The sequence below is a fragment of the Lactuca virosa genome, chromosome 8, assembly GCF_052849685.1.
Source record: "Lactuca virosa cultivar CGN04683 chromosome 8, Lactuca_virosa_CGN04683_v6, whole genome shotgun sequence".
NCBI classification, from domain to species: Eukaryota; Viridiplantae; Streptophyta; class Magnoliopsida; order Asterales; family Asteraceae; genus Lactuca; species Lactuca virosa.
Genome location: NC_136433.1, coordinates 177,449,444 through 177,472,963, shown reverse-complemented (window position 1 = coordinate 177,472,963; position 23,520 = coordinate 177,449,444). Strand labels below are relative to the sequence as shown.

The window sequence follows — 23,520 nt, the reverse complement described above, 5'->3', positions numbered from 1 at the left end:
GAGGCCCAATGTCGAGCGAGGCTCGATGACTCTACGGTATGCTATAATATTTGTGATTATTGCATGTGCTAGTAAGGTTATATGTTTACATGATTATATGGTTATATGATTATTTTTGTATCGGGCGGGGCCTAATGTGAGGAGGGGCCTGGTGATTGACAAATCTTTAATCCGAGCAGGGCTCGATGTTGGGCGGGGTCCAAGGCCGATTGACACTCGAAAACGGGTGAGGACCGATGGAGGGCGGGGTCCAGTATCTGATTTATGTATGTTTGGTATGAGGTATCTTGGGGAACTCACTAAGCATTGTTCTTAAGGTTTTCAGTATATGTTTCAGGTGCTTCGGTTTTCAAATGGAAGAGTTTGGGATGGTTGCAGGGCGCACACCACATGTTTCCGCATTCTGTGATTTACTCTGATTCGATGATGTTTTGCTATATCTTTATTACCGTGGTTTTATGGACATGATATGTATTAACGATTTATTATTTTAAAAACGAAAATTTTATGTCATTATTTTTGGGGCGTTACATTTCAGCAACATACTTTCTAGACAAATATTTTTAGCAACTTACTTTGTAAACAAACATACTTATAGCAACATACTTTGTAGAAAAATCATTTTACCATTATACTTTCTAAAAAAACTATTTTTAGCAACAAATTTTTCAGAAAAACCTATTTAGCAACATCTTACAACTTGTAATCAATAAAAATAAGAAAATTTTCAAAAGGAACAACTATTGTCATCAATTTTTTTTTCATATTTACCCCAAATATTGTTTTCTTTCCACGTCTCCAAAAATAAATAAAAACATTATTAGCATTGTACAAGTATTGATATTTGTTTGTGAAATAAGACAAAATAAATGTGATTTTGAGCAACCATGTAGACGTGCATGTTTCACTTATATTGATACTTTGAGATGCTGTATTTTTGCTAGTCTTTTCATGGTGTCCATACTCACCACATCGCGGACAATTGTGCCTTCTTTTAGGCTCGTCCGAGGGTTTAATTCTATTTTTTTGGGTCATCCAGGCGGTCTTTTCGTGAGAGGTGGGTAAATTTTCTTCCCATCTTTTTTAATCCATTGATCCGTTTCGGCCATCCAAGAAATTTTGAAAGCATATGATTCTTTAAATTTCTCTATACTAAAATATTTCTCAACATATTGGTCCCAATTAGCATCCCTTGTAAAATCAATAAAAGCCATTCCATGTACATATGGAAGGCCCGTAACTTCGCACACTTGACAACCCCATTTTCTTTTGTCTAGGTTGACTTCCCAGTGTGCTCCCTTGAACTTCACCTCAACTTGATTTTCACCTCTTCTACATACTTTATATTCACCCAAGTTCTACATGAAAGATCAAAAAAAGATATTTTTGAGATCTATATGTATCGTCCAAGTTTCAAATAAATATGAATATGTAATTGAACTATAATTTAACATACTTACCTTAGAGATGTCGTTGAGACGACTCTTAGCACTTGGAACCAATACGTCATTCCATGTTTTCACTAACATCCTATTCTTGTCAAACCGTTTCATAAGCTTTTCTCTAATTACATCAAGTGGATCAAGCACAGGTTGATAATTTGTTGCACCAATCCAAGAATTAAATGATTCTAAAATATTATTAGTAATGTAGTCACAATTGGAAGTTGTGCCAAACTTGCTTCTACTCCATATCTTTTTGTGTTTGTTATTTAGATATGTAATGGTATCTTGACTTACATCGGCAATATCTTTCAACAATATGTAATGCATGGTAGGACGATAGGTTCTTGCTGCACCCCAAAGTTTGTTGTTGAAGAATTCACCACGAAATTGTTTTTTGAAATTGCTATATAAGTGTCTTATACATTCTCTATGCTGAATGTTAGGATAAACATGCATCATAGCTACTTCTAACCCTTTTTTCATGCCTGATGAGTTAATAAAACCATCTGAAATCCATGATTGTGTATTCTATTATTCAAGCACAAAATAAGCTATTGGAAAGATGGAATTGTTGCCATTAATATCCGTTGCAAGCAACCAATACGCGAGTGAAATTTCCTTTTAAATGGAAAGCATCAAGAGCAATACAAGGAGGAAAACCATCCTGAATGAATTAGAACAAGTTGCAAGACCAATAAAAAAACCTTTTGAATCATTTCTTGTCACCAATAATATCAATGTAAATTTCCATAATGCTTCCTTGGTTCCTATTTAGTAGGTCTTCTCTAAATTCATCCAACTTCATGAATCATTCTTCCCACTTAGCATACATATCATTATAAGCTTGCTCTTTCCATCTAAATACTTTTACATATGGTAATTTAGCATTTTAAGTTTTCGTAATCCACTTTCTAAGATTCATAGGAGCAAGGTTGTAGAACTCGCTACGGTACTTGCTTGGCCGACTGCCGAGTAGCGAGCACTCGGGGAGTACTCGGATTTGGAAGTTCATGTACAAATATTTTTAGAAAAATTATATATGTCAAAATCATAACTTGATTCAAATATATAACAAAATTAGATATATGTGAATACATAAAAACTGAAATACACACAATTGTCTCACTTCGTGACCAATTACTGAAAATTTAAGATATATATTTAGTAATAATCACATGTGTGTGTTAATTAATAAATCATTAAGTGTATTATACATATTAATCTTGAACTTCAATTTTCTTTCGCTTTTTATGAAAATTTTGACCCCTTGACCGAGTTTGACCGAGTTGGCCGAGTTTGACTTTGTTGACCGAGTAAGCTAGAGTAAGACCGAGTAGCCCCAAGTTAGAGAGACGTTGACTGAGGTTGACCAATTTTTTACTAAGTTTGACTTAATCCAATTTTTTGGCCGAGGTCACATAACAAGCCTCGACGGAGGGCCGATTCTGAGTACTCGGCCGAGTACTCAGCCGACTAGGCCGAGTAGGTCGAGTTTTGCAACACTACATATGAGAGACATCCCCATCAGATATCAATTTGTCAATAACTATATTTTTAATCCATCCTTGAGTAACACGCTTATTACCACCCTTGTTACTTCGAGTGCACGTATGTCCTTCCACCATTTTCTTAACCTTTAAAATAATGACATAAACATAAATATATTGCTAATGGAAATCATGTTATACATATGTTAGGCTATATAATTACTAAAGATGTAATTCCATCTTCCATGATATAAGCATGAATTCTCCACTCACAATCTATTTTTTTGCACACCTTGTTGTGAATTGTGTCGTGTTACTTTTCCAGATGAAGTACTCGAACTCATCCGTGATTGCATAATGGTTCAAAGCTCTCTTAAAACTAATCACATTTTCATATTTTTAGCCCACCTTCATGCTTAAACTGTTCTTTGTAAATGAGTGAGCCTCATCATCATCTGTCATCGCCTCATATTCATTATTAGAACTAAGACGACTATAATAACTTGCTCTAATGGGACAATAGAGTGAATCATCTACATACTGTAATTCATCTCTGTTAACACATTACTGATTACTAACATTAAGGTTATTTGACTCGAGGTTATTTTCTATTTTGACATAAATGGTTACTTCTTTCTCATTTTCATACATGGTAAGCATAAATATGAACTTCTCCTCAGAATCTAGCTGGATATCGGTCTGATGTAAACTTGCCAACATAACAACTTGAAAAATATGGATTGTTCTTTGATGAATAATGCTTTATGACTTTATCATTTAGTTGAGCAAAGTTGTATGGCCATGTCTCTAGTAGATGTATTTATGAGAGCCAAATCTCACACCCCGAAACCGATGGCCGAAACGTTACGGGGCGGAGGACGTCATGCGTGGTATCACAACAATTGTATCATAGTAAGCATAGTAAACACAACCAGACATTGAATACATACATGAAAAAGGTTTACATTGTTTGATACATAGTTTTGTTCATATCAAAAGTAAAGATGTGACTCCAAAATGCTCCGTCTTCTCCAAAAGTTGGCAAGAGTACCTGTCTATTGTTGCCCTGAGAATACAAGCAGTTTTAAAATATCAGCATAAAGCTGGTGAGTTCATAAGCGTTTAGTTTTGGTGAAAGAAATGTTTCTTTGATCCTTTGAAAAGTGTTTCCCAAGAAAATCCTATATTTTCTTATGAAAGATGTTTGATTATCCATTAGTTATATGTTAAACCGCCTGTTTATGAAAGGTTGAGTTATCCCAGAAAATCCTATATTTTCCATAAAAGTTGATAGTTGGTTATCTGATCTGGAATGAGGTGTACAAGTATCTACCATACTTGTATCGTTAGATGTAGTTTCCTTGAAAACCCTGTTTGTTCTCTGTGAGGTGTATTAGCCTTATTACATAAATAAAACTAATAAAATAGGTAGTGAACTAGATCTTAAGAGTATTATTAATACCCTCTAGTAATCAAATCGGTTATTACTTTGAGGTTAGTTCACTTGTTTCATTATTACCAAAGTAAATCTCTGTTATCTAGGTTGCGAGTTTTATAACCATACATTAAACTGGATGTGGCACGTAACGGGGGCCAGTATCTTTTTATGACTTTGTCACCCCAGGCATGGATGTCTAACTATAGCTAGCAGTTTAGGTGCGGGATAGTCAGTCCCGTATAGATCTATACACAATAGTCACGCTCTCCCTACAATAGATTCTGGTTACAAGGGTTAGTCCTACACTCTCGAATCCGGTGGAGTGTTACCAAGGACGTGTCTCCAACTTAAAATAACAAACTTACAAGTAATAATATAGAAAATCCTGTTTATGGTTTGTATGAATCCTTTGCAAAATATCCCATTTTATGACAAGATTCACAAGTTCCTTGCTTTAGTTTTGAAAACTGTTTCTACGAATTGATTTCTTAATCGTTTGGTAAAACGGTTTTCTGTGTTAAAAGCATACTGAACATATAATTATTTTATACAAAATAATATAAATTGAGCACAAGTTTCCTTGTACTTTTGCTTGTATTCCCCCCCTGAAAACATGAAAAACTCGGAAAAGCGTAGGGGTATGAACTCACCTGAAGTGAGTGATGCGAATGTAAGATCGGAAAAAGGATGCTAAGTGTCAAGTGAAGACTTGAGCACACACGGATCCTATTTAGCATATAAAGGCGCATATATGAATACAATTAGTGTTTACTCAACTAATCAGGTAAAGAATAACACTTTAAGGACTAAGAAATCCTTAAATGGAAGTGTTACAATCACTTAGGATTGCATAAAAGGGTTATATAGCCACTTAAAGGAGTTTTCGGTCCAAGTAGCATGTTTCTTGAGGTTTTCGGCCCAAAGGGTTTTCGGTCTAAGAGGTTTTCGGTCCAAAGAGTTTCCGGTCCAATGACCTTTCGGTCATGGAGTTCTCGGTCTAAGGAGATTCAACCGAAAACTCATCAAATCTTGTAAAAATGATGTTTTTCAAGGGTTATGCTCAATGGGATCGGTTTCTAGGGTTCATGCTTAGTCTTAGGAAGGCTTAAGGCTATAAGAACCCCTTAATGAGGGTTTTCGGTCTAAGGAGATGCACTAGACCGAAAACACTTATTGTTCTTGGATAAATGATGATTTCAAGGCCTTAAACAAGAGTTTCAACTAGATATTAAGTATAGGAAGGTAATACTTACGATTTAGAGGCTAATGGAGTTGATTTTGGACCAAAACACTAGTGTGTGTTCTTGGTGTTCTTGAAGATTAAACCCAAAAGATGAAGTTAATGGATGAAATCGAAGGGTGATGCTAGTTAAGAAGATCTATCAACAATTTAAGGTGAAAGAAACACTTACATTTTTGAGGATTTGCAAGAAAGTCTTATGATACTTGAGAGAGTTTTCGAGTTCTAGACTTGTAAAGGGAAAGAATGATCAAAATAATCATGAAATATATATGTATAGGGGAGTTTTCGGACCCTTGACCGAAAACCCAACGATCTTGACCGAAAACTCCTTTTTGAGGACGTTTTCGGTTTGCTTCATGACTAGAACTTCAACCAATTCATCTTAACACCGATTCCTTTGATGTACTAAGTTTAGAATATTCCGTTAGTTCAAAAATAATACTAACGTGAACGGAAATAAATCCGAATTGATTTATTTAAACGAAAAGCCCTTCCCAAACTATCAAATTTGACGGAATTAAATAAAAACCCAAATTTGATTAACGGAAATTGAGTAAGGATAACGGAAAAAGTTTCGGGTTGTCATTTGATCATCCCCCCGTTAGAGGGAATTTCGTCCCGAAATTCGAACATAGAATACAAATCATGGATTAGAAAAGAGATGCGGATACTTCTGTTTCATTTGATCTTCGCGTTCCCAAGTGAATTCAGGTCCCCGCTTGGCATTCCAGCGAACCTTCACTATCGGGATGCGACTTTGTTTCGTTCGTTTGATCTCTCTATCCATGATTTCGACTGGTTCTTCTACGAAGTTCAGATTCTCGTTGATTTCAATCTCGTCGAGAGGAATCGTAAAGGTTTCGTCGGATACGCATTTCTTAATATTTGAAACGTGGAATACTTGATGAATGTTCCTAAGTTCTTGTGGTAAAGGAAGTTTGTAGGCTACGGGACCGATCCTAGCGAGGATCTCGAAGGGTCCTATGTATCTTGGATTTAGCTTTCCACGCTTTCCGAAGCGTATCATGCCTTTCCAGGGCGAGACCTTCAACAGAACACGGTCTCCAAACTGGAACTCCAAGGGTTTTCGTCGTTTATCGGCGTAGCTCTTTTGTCTATCTCGTGAGGCCTTAAGTCGTTCTCGGATTTGTACGATCTTTTCAGTGGTTTCGCGGATGATTTCTGGACTAGTGAGAGTATTATCAGGGACTTGCCCTTTGGCTAGCTGCGTGTCACCCACCTCAGCCCAGCACAGAGGGGATCTGCACTTGCGACCATAGAGGGCTTCGAAAGGCGCAGCCTTAATGCTGGTATAGTAACTATTGTTGTAGGAAAATTCAACCAAAGGAAGATAAGTGTCCCATGACGCGCCGAAATCGATGACGCAGGCTCTCAACATATCTTCCAATGTCTGAATTGTTCTCTCACTCTGTCCGTCAGTCTGATGATGGTAAGTTGTGCTCATATCCAGCTTAGTTCCAAGAGCTTTCTATAGTGACTGCCAGAACCTCGAAGTGAACCTGCTATCTCGATCAGAGATAATGGACATAGGAACACCGTGCAGTCGGACTATCTCTTGGATGTAGATTCGCGTGAGTCTCTCCATTTTGAAAGTTTCTTTGATTGGTAGGAAGTGAGCGGATTTAGTCAGTCGGTCGACAATTACCCAAATGGCGTCGTACCCACTCGGAGACTTCGGTACTTTGGTGATAAAATCCATAGTAATTCTATCCCACTTCCGCTCAGGTATCTCCGGCTGGTGGAGTAGACCTGAGGGTTTCTGATATTCGACCTTCACCTTGGCGCAAGTCAGGCACTTGCCCACGAAGGTAGCGATCTCTGCTTTCATGTTCGGCCACCAATACAGTTTCTTGAGATCGAGGTACATCTTGTCCGAACTTGGGTGAACGGAGTATTTAGTCTTGTGAGCTTCGTTCATTACAACCTCTCTGTAACCACCAAACTTCCCGGTCCAGATCCGGTCCATGAAATGATAGACTCCATTTCCTTCGATCTCTAGGTTCTTTTCCATTCCTCTCAAGGATTCACTCGACATGTTCTCTGGTCTTAAGGCTTCCAACTGAGCCTCCTTAATTTGCGCGGATAAATGGGAATGGATAGTCATGGTCAGCACCTTCACTCTACGACCTGAGTACTCCTTCCGGCTGAGGGCATCTGCCACCACATTGGCCTTGTTGGGATGGTAGTGGATTTCGCACTCGTAATCGCTGAGTAGCTCAACCCATCGCCGTTGTCTCATGTTCAGCTCCTTCTGGTCGAAGATATGTTGCAGGCTTTTATGGTCAGTGAAAATAGTGCACTTGGTTCCGTAGAGATAATGTCTCCATATCTTCAATGCGAAGACCACTGCTCCTAATTCTAAGTCGTGCGTTGTGTAGTTGACTTCGTGTGCTTTCAGCTGTCTTGAGGCATAAGCAATGACTTTTCCCTGTTGCATGAGCACACAGCCTAGGCCCTGATTAGATGCATCACAGTAGACAACGAAGTCCTCCGTCCCTTCGGGTAGAGACAAGATAGGCGCGCTGTACAGGGCCTGCTTCAATGTTTGGAACGCAGTGTCTTCCTTTTCACTCCAACAAAAGGGTACGCCTTTCTGAGTCATAGTGATTAAGGGTTTGGCAATTCTGGAGAAATTTTGGATAAATCTGTGATAGTAGCCAGCAAGGCCCAAGAATTGACGGATTTCTATGGGAGTCTTCGGTGCTGACCAGTTATCTATCGCTTTGATTTTGGAGGGGTCCACGTATATGCCTTCCTCGTTTACCACGTGACCTAGGAAGGTTACTTTTCGAATCCAGAATTCGCACTTGCAGAATTTCGCGTATAGCTTCTCCGTCCTTAGGGTTTCCAGCACCGATCTCAAGTGCTGTCGATGATCTTCCTCACTTCTAGAATAGACAAGTATATCGTCGATGAACACGATTACGAACTTGTCCAGGAAATAACGGCACACCCAATTCATCAGGTCCATGAATATTGCCGGTGCGTTAGTTAGACCGAAGGGCATTACTACAAATTCGTAGTGACCATACCGAGTCCGAAATGCTGTTTTAGGAACATCACTCTCATGGACTTGCAGCTAATGGTACCCTGATCTTAGATCTATTTTGGAAAAGTAACTAGCTCCTTGAAGTTGATCGAAGAGGTCGTCGATTCGAGGAAGAGGGTAACGGTTTTTGACTGTGAGCTTGTTCAGCTCTCGGTAGTCAATGCACATCCGAAAGGATCCATCCGTCTTTTTCACAAATAAGATCGGGGCTCCCCAGGGTGAGGAACTCGGTCTGATGAACCCTTTGCTGAGCAGCTCATTGAGCTGACTGGATAACTCCTGCATTTCTGTCGGCGCTAATCGGTATGGGGATTTAGCTATGGGGGTAGCTCCGGGGATTAAGTCGATGCGAAACTCGACTTGGCGTTCGGGAGGGATTCCTGGGAGATCTTCAGGAAAAACATCGGGAAAGTTGCAGACTTCGGGGATGCTCTCGAGGTCTTTAACTTCCTGCTTCTCGTTAACGACGTGGGCTAGGAATGCATAACACTCCTTTCGCAGGAGTTTCTGGGATTGGATGCATGAAATGATACGGAGGTTCGAATTGAGTTTATCACCGTAAATCATGAGTGTTTCATCAGAGGAGAGTTTGAGGCGGATAGCTTTTTCGTAACAAAGGATATCAACATGATTGGGGCTCAACCAATCCATACCGATGATAACATCAAAGCTTTTTATGGAGACTGGCATAAGGTCGATCGGAAAAGAATGGTCGTTTAGGGTAAGAGTACAGCCTACATATATATCATTAGTGCTCTCTTTCTCACAGTTAGCCATCTCGACGGTAAATGTTTCAGTTAATGGTTGAGGTTTATGTTTGAGAAGATGTTTGAATGCATGGTTAACAAAACTTCTATCCGCACCAGAATCGAAAAGAATGCATGCATAAGAGTTGTCGAGGAGGAACGTACCCGAAACAACGGTGGGGTCTGCAACTGCCTCTTCTTGACCCATCGTTAGCACTCTCCCTGTGCCACCTGCTGTTGTTGCCTTGGAGCAGTTCCTCCTATAGTGTCCGACTTCTCCACAACCATAACAGGCTTGACCGATGCCTGCTCCAGATGCCTGATTGGCTGGAGGTACTGCTGTTTTGCAAACTCGAGCTGTGTGCCCCTTTTTGCCACAGCTGCTGCATGACATTTCTCGGCATGGGTCGGGATTTTGATGATAGTTACACTTTTCGCACCGAGTAAGGGTACCAACACATTTATTGGTAGGTGCTTGAGTGGCAGGAGCAGCGGCAGGAGTAGTAGCAGCGTGGACTGCTACCGTTTGTTGTTTCTTTGAGGGCTCCTGCGAAGACTGGCCCTTCCGCTACTTCCAGAACTTTCTTTTCTCACCACTCCCTTTTGCTGGCTCAGGAGTGGTTGCCACTTTATCAAGATCAACTCTGTGATCTATGAGAGTTTGTGCCAGACACTTAGCGTTGTCAAAGTTGTTTGGCCTTGCAGCCAAGACATTACCTTTGGTGGGTTATGTCAGTCCCCAAATATATCTCTCTATCTTCTTGCTTTCCGGGGTGACCATTCCCGGGGAAAGAAGTGTTAGGTCTTCAAACCTAGAAGTGTAGGCAGCAATGTCGGATTCCTTCATCCTTAGGTTCCAGAGTTCGTGCTCTAGTTTCTGCATCTCGCCCCGTGGGCAGTACTCAGTTATCATGAGTTCCTTTAAGTTTTCCCAACCCATAGCATTTGCTACTCGTAGGGTTAGGGATTTGACCCGACCATTCCACCAGGTCAGTGCCCTGTTGGCGAAGGTACAAGCGGCGAATTTTACTTTGTTGACCTCAGAACAGGAACATATTTCGAAAATGGACTCGATCTTTTCGAACCATTGAGTCAGGGCAATAACCCCTCCTTTGCCGTCGAAAGATGTGGGTTCTGCGCTCATGAAGTCCTTATAGGAACACTCCTTCTGGTGTCCCTGACCACCTTCATGATTTTGGGGATGCGTACCACCTCCCTGTCTACCAGATCCGCCAGGATTCATCTGTGACATCGCGGCAGCCACAGCAGCAGTAACAGCTGCTTGGAACATAACGGGATCGAACTGAGGGGGCGGTGGTGGTGGTGGAGTGTCGTCGCTTCTTCTGATAGGTCTTTTTCGGGGAGGCATCTTGTTCTAGAAACAATCAGGAAGAAGAGGATGGTAAGTCCCCAAGATATATGAAGCAAAATATATCTCATCCTGATAATAAAGTGTTCTACCAAGCGATAAGCAAATAAAAGTTACTAGCGTAAGTAAGTTATCGCTAAGAAATAAATAGGTAGCAACACTAGGAATGAATTTCTACAATGTATTCGACTCTGACTATAATACTCCTATAGTATTTTAAGTTGCATGTTTTGTTCTTTTGATACTTTGTTGTATAGATATTGGGTAAGTTTTAGGCTTGTTGCAACATCACAGTCACTCCCAAGCACATGTTGGTCATGTCTCGAATGAATATAGTTGATCAGGCTATATTGATCCTAGACATGATTACATAACTGCCTAGGTTTAACCGCAGTGTCCAACACCCAAATACTTTTGTTTTGTTCTACTCATGATATCGTTTCTGGTACGTAGGTATACTTGTATACTTTTTGTAAAAATACTTATATTTTTAAAAGTACTTTTAGTTTAGAGCACTTCGGCCCCTTTGTGTTTATAGTTGTATACCATGTAAGGTTCGGTATACTTAGTTCACTATAAACAATAGCTTTGATACCAATCTGTCACACCCCGAAACCGATGGCGGAAACGTTACGGGGTGGAGGACGTCATGCGTAGTATCACAACAATTGTATTATAGTAAGCATAGTAAACACAACCAGACATTGAATACATACATGAAAAAGGTTTACATTGTTTGATACATAGTTTTGTTCATATCAAAAGTAAAGATGTGACTCCAAAATGCTCTGCCTTCTCCAAAAAGTTGGCAAGAGTACCTGTCTATTGTTGCCCTGAGAATACAAGCAGTTTTAAAATATCAGCATAAAGTTGGTGAGTTCATAAGCGTTTAGTTCTGGTGAAAGAAATGTTTCTTTGATCCTTTGAAAAGTGTTTCCCAAGAAAATCCTATATTTTCTTATGAAAGATGTTTGATTATCCATTAGTTATATGTTAAACCGCCTGTTTATGAAAGGTTGAGTTATCCCAGAAAATCCTATATTTTCCATAAAAGTTGATAGTTGGTTATCTGATCTGGAATGAGGTGTACACGTATCTACCATACTTGTATCGTTAGATGTAGTTTCCTTGAAAACCCTGTTTGTTCTCTGTGAGGTGTATTAGCCTTATTACATAAATAAAACTAATAAAATAGGTAGTGAACTAGATCCTAAGAGTATTATTAATACCCTCTAGTAATCAAATCGGTTATTACTTTGAGGTTAGTTCACTTGTTTCATTATTACCAAAGTAAATCTCTGTTATCTAGGTTGCGAGTTTTATAACCATACATTAAACTGGATGCGGCACGTAACGGGGGCCAGTATCTTTTTATGACTTTGTCACCCCATGCATGGCTGCCTAACTGTAGCTAGCAGTTTAGGTGCGGGATAGTCATTCCCGTAAAGATCTATACACAATAGTCACGCTCTCTCTACAAGAGATTCTGGTTACAAGGGTTAGTCCTACACTCTCGAATCCGGTGGAGTGTTACCAAGGACGTGTCTCCAACTTAAAATAACAAACTTACAAGTAATAATATAGAAAATCCTGTTTATGGTTTGTATGAATCCTTTGCAAAATATCCTATTTTATGACAAGATTCACAAGTTCCTTGCTTTAGTTTTGAAAACTGTTTCTACGAATTGATTTATTAATCGTTTGGTAAAACGATTTTCTGTGTTAAAAGCATACTGAACATATAATTATTTTATACAAAATAATATAACTTGAGTACAAGTTTCCTTGTACTTTTGCTTGTATTCCCCCCCTGAAAACATGAAAAACTTGGAAAAGCGTAGGGGTATGAACTCACCTGAAGTGAGTGATGCGAATGTAAGATCGGAAAAAGGATGCTAAGTGTCGAGTGAAGACTTGAGCACACACGGATCCTATTTAGCATATAAAGGCACATATATGAATACAATTAGTGTTTACTCAACTAATCAGGTAAAGAATAACACTTTAAGGACTAAGAAATCCTTAAATGGAAGTGTTACAATCACTTAGGATTGCATAAAAGGGTTGTATAGCCACTAAAAGGAGTTTTCGGTCCAAGTAGCATGTTTCTTGAGGTTTTCGGCCCAAAGGGTTTTCGGTCTAAGAGGTTTTCGGTCCAATGACCTTTCGGTCATGGAGTTCTCGGTCTAAGGAGATTCAACCGAAAACTCATCAAATCTTGTAAAAATGATGCTTTTCAAGGGTTATGCTCAATGGGATCAGTTTTCTAGGGTTCATGCTTAGTCTTAGGAAGGCTTAAGGCTATAAGAACCCCTTAATGAGGGTTTTCGGTCTAAGGAGATGCACTAGACCGAAAACACTTATTGTTCTTGGATAAATGATGATTTCAAGGCCTTAAACACGAGTTTCAACTAGATATTAAGTATAGGAAGGTAACACTTACGATTTAGAGGCTAATGGAGTTGATTTTGGACCAAAACACTAGTGTGTGTTCTTGGTGTTCTTGGTGTTCTTGAAGATTAAACCCAAAAGATGAAGTTAATGGATGAAATCGAAGGGTGATGCTAGTTAAGAATATCTATCAACAATTTAAGGTGAAAGAAACACTTACATTTTTGAGGATTTGCAAGAAAATCTTATGATACTTGAGAGAGTTTTCGAGTTCTAGACTTGTAAAGGGAAAGAATGATCAAAATAATCATGAAATATATATATGTATAGGGGAGTTTTCGGTCCCTTGACCGAAAACCCAACGATCTTGACCGAAAACTCCTTTTTGAGGAGGTTTCCGGTTTGCTTCATGACTAGAACTTCAACCAATTCATCTTAACACCGATTCCTCTGATGTACTAAGTTTAGAATATTCCGTTAGTTCAAAAATAATACTAACGCGAACGGAAATAAATCCGAATTGATTTATTTAAACGCAAAGTCCTTCCCAAACTATCAAATTTGACGGAATTAAATAAAAACCCAAATTTGGTTAACGGAAATTGAGTAAGGATAACGGAAAAAGTTTCGGGTTGTCACACCAAAACAATATATTTTCTTACTGGTGTTCTTTGATCGTCGAAAAATACCCCTAGATTTCAATTTTGTCTTGCACTTAGAAGCTGGTATACTCATAGAAACATAATCGATCATTAGAGACTCAACCCTATTCTCCCATATCGATTTAGAGATGTCATCATACGTGTCTGCGTGTAACTATTACATGTTTATATAACAATTAAGCTTTTAACTAGTTAAAATACATGAAAGACGTCTTGAGAGTAAATAACTTTACATGTTCAATGAAATTATCCATATTTTGACCATTGATTTGTTGCCCTTCAAAGTTTCATTTGTTGATTTTTCACCATTCAAATCGTCTGTTAATTTGTTGTTATTCAAGAAATTGTCAATCACATAGAAGAGTACATATAGGTTGTAATTAAAGCTGAAAAACATTGATTAATTCAATTATCAGGTGAGTAATCAAATGGAAAAATAAGCCATTGAACTTTAATAATAAGAAATTGCAATCAAAAGGATACGAATAAGAATTGTGTAATCAAAAATTAGAATTGGCAAACATGACACATTATATTACCTAATGCGACTTCAGTTTCCCTCTTCTCGGGACAAATTCTTCGTTGCACAGGTGGTGCTGAAGACGACATTGAATGGAAGGATCCTTCTTTGAAGCATGCGACATGTGTATATAATTAGTTAGCGCAAATTAATTGTCACACCCCAAAACCAGAATGGCGGAAATGTTCGGGGGTGGAGGACGTCATGTACAATATCATAACAATGCAAAGTAGTAAACAAGCAACAACATCATCCATTGCATTAATAGTATAATTTAATACAAATGTGTTCTTTCATAGTAATAAGATTACAAAAACAAGTAATCAAAATAAAAGACGAGTCTGGAACACGCTCCTTCTTCTCAAAACCTGGTCGACTGTACCTGTCTACTGATGACCTGACAATACAAGTTATTTTGAAAGAGTTTATCAGCATTAAAGCTGGTGAGTTCATAAGTATTAGGGACATTGTTTGCACGAAAATGTTTGTAAGTTTGAATAAAATGTTTGTAATTGTTCAATGTAAATGTTTGCTGTAAGTAATTGTATCTCCTAGAAAATCCTATATTTTCTACTAAAAGTAGCCTTCTACCAAGGCATCAAAATGTTCTGTATGTTTGTTTCTTTTGAGAGTGTGTATTTTCCCAAGTATGACTATCATTAACTAAATATAGTTTATACATTAATGAGTATGTGATAAGATCACAAAGTAAATGCAATAGGGAAAATAATGTTTTACCTCAGCAGTGACACTGCTGGTTATAAAGTGATAAAATACAGACTCCAGGTAGTATTAAATGTACAATACACCTCGGGGAGTCTAAAGTAATAAAATACAGACTCCAGGTAGTATTAAATGGACAATACACCTCGGGGAGTCTTTTTGTAATAAAATACAGACTCCAGGTAGTATTAAATGGACAATACATCTCGGGGAGTCTTTTTGCCTTTAATCTCAATTTGGTTAATTAAAGGTTTAAATGTGAACTCGTATGTAACCATGTTGATCGACGACTGAATAAAAGATGACACTCCGGTGTCATATGTAGTGAGGTGACATTTGTCACCCCTTGGCCTTATCGGCTGGGACTGTAGCTAGCAGTCAGGGTGTGGGAGTGTCTGTCCCGTATAGATCTATACACAAGATGTCCGCTCTCCCTCCAGGAGACTCTGGTTACAATATGATACAACACTTTCTTGTTGTATCCTTAAATGGTATGTCACATTAAATTATCGTATATCGGTGTTTGAATAGTAAGTCATAACGTAGTAATGTTCTTTTTGTACTAGTGTATAGTATATTCTCCTAGTTTCTCATAATAGTATGTTCTCTTAGTTTCTCATAATAGTATGTATTGACTCATGTATGAACTGACTCTTTGTATGTTTCATTGTTCTAGTAATAGTATTAGTAACTTCCTAAACTGTACCTATTATAGTTTACTAGCAATGTTGTTTGTATGAATGAACATGTTTGTATACCTTTGCTACCCAAAGGTATTGAACTGAATGAAGGAACTTTTATATCTATATACATATACATAATATATAACTAAGATTCAAACGACCTTCAGACAAACAACCGATACCCTAAGTCCACAACCAAACAAGGAACAGAAAGTAAGGTGAGCTATCAGTCCTAAGTCCTTTCAATCCTACTTATATAACTATATCTATATAGATACGCATTTGACAAAATATAAGTTTAGAAAGAAGTTTTGTAAAACCTTTTGAAGAGTTTAAATAAATATTGATGACTTGGTGTCATTTCATAAGACGATTTAAAAGCAGTTTGGCATATAAGAATAAGTTTAATAGAAAGTGTTTAACATGTAAAAGAGTTTATAAAACCATTTGAAGTAGTTTGTTTGATAACACAGTTTGAAAAGTAAGAAATCCACTTGTTTGGTCGTTATTAATCACATGTGATTGATATAATAACTATATTAGTTCAACTTGTATTCCCCCCCCCCCATAAAAGCATTTAAAATCATTTAAAAGGTTGATTAAGGGGTATGAACTCACCTGCAGTGAGTGGTTTGGATGAACGAGTGGTATAGGATGCTAGGTGTCAAGTGAAGACTTGAGCACACACACACGGATCCTATTTATCATATAATGACACATATATAGTGTTTAAACAACTAATTATGCAAGTAAAGACACCCAAGAACATGGAAAACACTTTGATTCAAGTGTTAAAAGATCACAGGGTTGCATCTAAGGGTTGTAGGGTCTTGCTTTGGAGTTTACGGTCCAAGAGTAAACTCCCCATGAGTTTACGTCCTAGGGTTTGCGGCCCTAATGGGTTTACGACCGTAAACCCATGGTCACTTCTACCATTTGATGTTTAAGGTCATATAGGTGTATTAGGAGTGTTCTAGACTTGGTTCCAAGGCTTAGGAAGGAGTTTATGGCAACATTGCACCCATCATTAGGGTTTACGGCCAAGGGAGATTGCCTTGGCCGTAAACTCCCTTTGTTCTTGGATTCTTGGTGTTTTCAAGTCCTTAATTCGCTATCCTAACTATTAAATATGTAAAGGAGGTAAGGACTTACAAATTGAAGGCTAAAGAGGGGTGTTTTCGTCCCAAAACACTTGTGTGTTCTTGGTGTTCTTGAAGATCTTGAAGATCTAGATCAAAAGATGGAATTTGTGGATGGATTCAAGGATGAATCAAGAAGAAGTGATGTAACAACACATAGATGGAAGGGTTTACTTACATTTGTGAGAATTGGAAGGAAAATCTTGAAGATCCTTGGGAGAGAATCCGATTTCTCTAGCTTGGAAGGTGAAGAATGAATGAAAAATGACTAAGTGTCATATATATACAAGGGGTTTACGCCACCATGTGTTTACGGCTGTAAACTCACATGGTGTGGCCGTAAACTCCATATGATGATGGCTACGGCTTGTTTGATAGTTTACAACTTCAATTGACACTTCCTTTCACTTATTCTTTTGATGAATTAAGCTCAGAATGGTCAAACAGGCTCTAAACTGTGCTAAAAGTTAGCAGAAACAAGTTTGACTTGATTGAAATGTAGGGTTTGTACAAGATAGAAATTTCGGGTTGTCACATTAATGCATTCATATCCTACAGGTACATGATCAACAAAAGGGTTAGAATAGTTGGGGATATTATGGTCTATCAAAGTTAAGGAAAAAGGGGTTTAAGTATTGAAGGGAAAATTGATCAATTAACATTATGTTTTTAAATTAAAATGATTATAAAACATAAAAATTGATTAAAAGATTTTAAAAAATGTTTAAATAATAATTTTGGGTAAATATGGTATTTTACAGGTTAAGAAGAGTACATATGATATTTTGATTTTAAGTTGGGTGAATATGATATTTTGAAGCTTAACAAGGACATACAAGATATTTTCCCTTATTTCTCATATGTTGTATGGGAATAATTTTAATATCTAGGAAATTATGTTGTAGTTTTCAAATAAGTGCTTGATTATTATACTTTATCTTTCATCAAGTTCTACTATTTTGTAAAATACAAAAAATATGTTATAATGAATTTAAAAACATAAAGATACAAGTCAACATTAACTTGCATATATATATATATATATATATATATATATATATATATATATATATATATATATATAGGTAAATGTTCAAATGAGAACCACTAAAGGTTAAGAACCCTAAGAACCAATCATATTACATATGTTAGATCTGATACCATTTCTTCATTATTCTCCCGAAACAAAATAAATATCCTCTCACCTCCTTCAACCATCTCTGATGAACACCACCACATCCATCATCGTCGACGGCCGCCTCACCACTAGTACCGCCGCCGACGATACCTCCACGTCGCAGCCTCCGACCACCGGCGATATCACTGATGTCTCGTCTTTGTTGTTGTTGTTGTGAACCGCCACAGTCGTCGTCGTGTCCTCCTTCCACGACATATCTGCTCCGACGAGCCACCACTTTTTCACTAAGATACGGTAGATCTCGAATGCATCAGATCTGGACCACGTCCTCCTCCTCTCATCAACGAAATCAGACCTAAGATTTCCGCCAGATCTCTTCCCCTTCTTTCTCCTCCGGCGACTTCTTTCATCGTCGTCTCCTCTGTCAGGTTATCAGAAACCGACATGCATGAGATTCCGACATCATCATCGAACCTCCGACATGTTCCACCTCCAGATGCGTCATCACCATTGTATCTTCACTACCCCTGCAGATCTGCATCGCCTCCATAATTTTGTGTCATTTCGTTGTTCATATTCGTGATTCCAGATCTGATTTCCTTCAAAGCTAGTATAAAACCTTCAGCTCTGATTTCCTTCATGTTCTCCACATCTAAGACATCTGAAGCTTTTTTGTTTATTTGGATTTTGTTCTCCGTTTTGAAGCATGTTCGCAACTGAAACTATAGATGCCACAAGCTCTGAAGAAATCTAACAGAGCTCCAGTAAGACTGAGACCTGATCTGAGACCGCCGTCAATCACCACCACTTATGTTGCTTCACCGCTCTATTGAACACTGTCAAATATCATTCATCTATTTATCTCTGATCTCTGTTGAAACACATCAGGTATGCTGATATTTGTTTACGTTTTTTTTTCTTTCTATTAAGTTGTGAATTTAATGTTGTAATCTCTCATTTGTTGTTTACTTTTGTTAAACATTGTTTTTTCTACTATTAAGTTGTTAATCCATGTTTATAATGTTTTTTTATAATGTTTGCATCAAGTTTTTATTCACAATTTATGTTTTACTGTTGTTAAGCTGTGAATTGAATTTAAAATGTGTGTTATTATGTTATTGTTTTCTTAAATAATTTGAATTTTGATTTTTTTAAGCTTTGAACTGAGATTTTAATGTTTCAACTATTGTTTAGTTCTATTTAAGTTAGTTACTGTGAATGTGTGAATTAATATGTTTTTATTTTAAAAATACTATGAATGAGAGTCCTAAACTGGTTATTAAATTGTGAATGAGAGATCTGAAAAACTCTATTTAACTGTGAATATGTGTCGTGCACACAATGTATCTGATGAATTTTATATACTAAACTGTGAATTATGTATTTATTATATTAACGTATAGTATAAGTTTTAATTTGAAAAAGATGGTTGTAAATATAAGTTTTTTTTTTGTCTTAAATTGTGAATTTTGTATACTAAACTTTGAATTGTGTATTACGTTGTGAATTTTATTCACGAGTTAATATATTAAATTCACAATTTAATACATATAAATGTCTTCATATATTAACGTATAAATATAAGTTTTAATTTTTTTTCTTAAATTCTGAATTTATTATATGAAGTTGTGAATTTTGTATATTAAACTATGATTTGTCTATATAAAGAGTTTCAAATTGATATTATTGTTGTGAATTTATATTTTTTGTATTAAACTGTAAATTTATTGTAATAAACTGTGAATTTTACGTATTAAGCTATGATTTTTGTATTTTAAACTTTGAATTAACTGCATTAAGCTGTGAATATTTATTTAAATTGTGAAATTGACTATATTAAATTATGAATTTTTTATATTAAACTGTGATTTTTGTGTTTAAAAATGTGATTGATTGCATAAAACTATGGATTTTGTGTTTAAATTGTGAATTGACTGCATTTTACTGTGAATTTTTTTAAAATTTGTGTTAAAATATTAACGATATATGTATAAACTTTTGTGTTAATTTTCTTATGAATATATTTATTTTTTTGTTGTATAAATTTGTAAGAATCCACTAGTTTTTATAATTGTTTTGCATTAAATTCAAAACGAGTGAATTAATAGGCTTTATTACACTCTGAATGTAGAATTTAAGTTGTTAATGCATGACTTTATTTACAGATCTGATTTGGAAGAAATGAAGGCTACTAGGTTGATATAGGTGGTTGGTGGCGGCATGTGGTGGTAGAGTTTAAGTTTTTGACTTCTTTGAATTAGTGAATTATTGTAAAACAGTTTGTATTAAGTTGTGAATTTTTTGCATTAAACTGTAAATAGACTATGTAAATCTGTATTTGATATAAGTTTTGTGTTAAAATATGAAAGCATATACGAATGAAAATATTAGACTGTAAAAATTATAAGTTTGCTTTTTCCGTACCAAAAACACAAAAAAAAAAAGATTTTAACATGGTTAATAAGAGTATCATGTAAATAGTTACTAACTAATTGGGGTTCTTAGGGTTCTTAATCTTTTATGGTTCTCATTTGAACCACTCCATATATATATATATATATATATATATATATATATATATATATATATATATATATATATATATATATATATATATATATATATATATATATATAGTTCCCCTATGACGAGTACCTAACCAGGGTACAATTCAAAGGGGTTAGTTTAATCCGGGGTTAAGCACCGCCTTCTTCATCCAATCGGAGTTCACATTTTCTACCGCTTCATTCTCATCAATCTATATCACCGTCTACTGCTTTCTTTCTTTATTGTTACACAAAAAGCGGACGACGCTTTCTCGACCGCTTCCTCTACCGGTGCAATGTTAGAAGCGACGATGTCATCGACGTTGAAGTGAATGCCACGAATCAAGTTTTGTCATCGTTAATCACTGCATGCTCAATTTCCGTGCACCATCTCAATCAGGTACCCATTAATAACCTTCCTTAATTTCCTACACATACCAACCTTTGATCGCCATGAACGCTAACCACCACCAAGCGTCTCCTTCTGTCTCGACCTTCAATTTCTCGAACGCACAGCTTTTTCAAGCTGTGCAATTTTAGTCCCTTTCTGCTACTCGCGAACACATATACTGTCTCAAAAATCCCAAAATCTATTCTCCCTTTTCCAATCTCACCCTATTTTGGCTCTTAATGGAGATGAATCCACAACCGAATATCGTTTGTGGAGGTTTTCGTTGATAGGATGGTTTAACCCCTGTAAAATTTGCTTCTCATCTCTTCCCAGCTGATCATAGTTTTTCTATAGCTTTATGGTAATTTTTTGTAGTTTCAAGGGTTAAAATAACAACGAATGTTGAAGCAATAAGGATTGAAGGTTGAAGTGGTCGGTTGGTGCTCCAATTCATCCCAGATTGCACACAAAATTCTCTTCTCTATCCTATGTCGATCATGGAAAAAAAACGTAAACAATTTTCTTATTTTAGTTCTTGGACCCATCGAACCAACAAAAAAGGTATCACCAAATCACCTCATCACTCTCAATTTTGGGGCTTCTGATTCTTCTATATTGGAAATTATGGGTTTTGATAAAAATAATGCAGTTGCAACAAGAAAAGCTTCGAAGTAATTTTCCACAACTTCCACGTTTCTTCTTTTCTTATGCTCTCTTCAATTTAGGAATCGAAGGTGTAGTTTGTTTTTTATCGCGTAAAGTTCTTCATCTGATTATATTTATCAGTTTTTCATTTGGTATTCTACTTATACGTGAAATGGTGTTTGATTAATCAACAAATATTTTTTGGATTAATCCTTTGTTTTTAGAAATTGGAGAAGGCAGGTCAAAAGCCACTTTATGAAGCCCTTCAAAAGATGAAATAAGGTCTTTGATTTTCCTTTTCTTCTTCCAATTTTTTTTTACTCTAGAAATTAATCTATATGATGGATTTATCAGACCTATGTACTAATTTTGAAGTGTTAAGTAATTGGGTTTATTATACTCTTGACGTTAGGCTTTTTTTTTTACCAATTTTCGTCGAGATTTGTTGATTTTTGACTGATATGGATGCAAAGTTGATGTTGTTGGAGGACTATTGGGTTTATTACCATTTCTAACCATTTGAAAAAATCTTCAAAATTGAAGGATTTCAAGTGTTCTTCCACTAGGGTTGGTGTTGAAGGTGTTTTCCAAATGCACCCTTTTAAAAAAACTTGATCTTCGTGAAAATATGTTTTGTAAGACCCTCTTCCTCATCCATTTTCGGATTAATTGTATCAATGGTGTTATTCATTTGTGAATTGTTTTGTATACTACTTTGTAGGTAGATGCTCCTAATAGTGACCATTCTGGATAACTTCTTCATGATTCCGCTTGTAGAGCTCATAGGTAAGTTGTTGATGATCCTTCTCTTCAAGCTCAAGGGAAAATACATCAAATCTGTCCTATCTTACAATGGCTACACAACCTGGGCCTATCTAGGTATGAAAATTTTTTATCCGTGAATAAATTGATTTGGACAGTCTGAGATGGCTGACAAATGTGGTATGCTTCCTAAAATTTTACTATTTTGCCCTCATTTACTTTTCTCTTCCGGCTCCATCATTAAGCTTCACTCTGTATTGTTTCCTGCAGGATCTATACAAGATAGGTATTACTCCTCTTGGTCCGAGGAAGAAGATTGTCCAAGCTCTTAATGAACTAAGAACAGAAGGTTCCGAGGCAGCAGTGAATACAACTCAAAAAGTCACACACATGGAGAACACTAAAATAGTATTTATTAAAAGCATAAGGTTCAGTTGCATGAGTTATTTGTGACTTTTTATTTATACCAACTTGTAACATCCCAAAAATTACAAAAAAATTAAACTTTTGAAAACAACCTATTTACTAAAAGAAGTGTTTACAAAACCATTGTTTACAAAACATTAATTAGAATTAGAGTCTCCCAAGATCCAATTTGTCATAAACCCAAGGATATGTATGTTCACGCCTTTGCCTTGCCACAATTATCTGAATCACCTGGAACAATACACTGAAACTATAAGCACGAAGGAGTTCCTCTAAAGTACCACCACATAAACATATAACATATACAATAAGCATGTCAGGTCCAATCAACCATCGAGTTGGAATACCCTAGGACCAACCAACATCCGGGTCCAGTCATCCTCGAGATAGAATACCTTAGGCTAGAATTCCAATATACAATGCGTCCAGTCAACCATCGGGTTGGAATACTCTAGACCCAGTCAACCATCAGCTTGGAATGCCAATATACAATGGGTCCAGTAAACCATCGGGTAGGAATATCCCAAGCCCAGTCAACCATCGGGTTGGAATGCCAATATACAACGGGTCTATCACCATCGGGTTGGAATACCTCAGGTCCATCACCATCGGGTTGGAATACCCCAGGTCCAGTGAACCATTAGGTTGGGATGCCAAAATACTATAGGTCCATTCCTCCGCGTGATAGAATATAGT

General features: G+C 36.8%; 1 protein-coding gene and 1 long non-coding RNA gene across 6 annotated transcripts; one reads left to right on the top strand and one right to left on the bottom strand.

Moving 5' to 3' along the window:
- Positions 1-1,031: 1,031 nt before the first annotated feature.
- Positions 1,032-1,928, bottom strand: LOC145131082 (uncharacterized). The gene is made up of 2 exons (XM_079065819.1): positions 1,461-1,928; positions 1,032-1,358 (listed from the first exon to the last, which is right to left on the bottom strand). Exons 1-2 carry the CDS (start codon positions 1,926-1,928, stop codon positions 1,032-1,034), a joined length of 795 nt encoding a protein of 264 aa, XP_078921945.1.
- Positions 1,929-20,708: 18,780 nt separating this feature from the next.
- LOC145129220 (uncharacterized) lies at positions 20,709-22,911 on the top strand. 5 transcript variants are annotated; one of them, XR_013717384.1, is made up of 5 exons: positions 20,709-21,552; positions 21,641-21,725; positions 21,861-21,918; positions 22,180-22,271; positions 22,358-22,911. It is a non-coding gene; the product is annotated as an uncharacterized LOC145129220 (long non-coding RNA). The 5 variants fall into 5 exon arrangements; XR_013717383.1 differs by having other exon boundaries at positions 20,709-21,000; positions 21,367-21,918; XR_013717381.1 differs by having other exon boundaries at positions 21,641-21,918.
- The last annotated feature ends 609 nt before the right edge of the window (positions 22,912-23,520 follow it).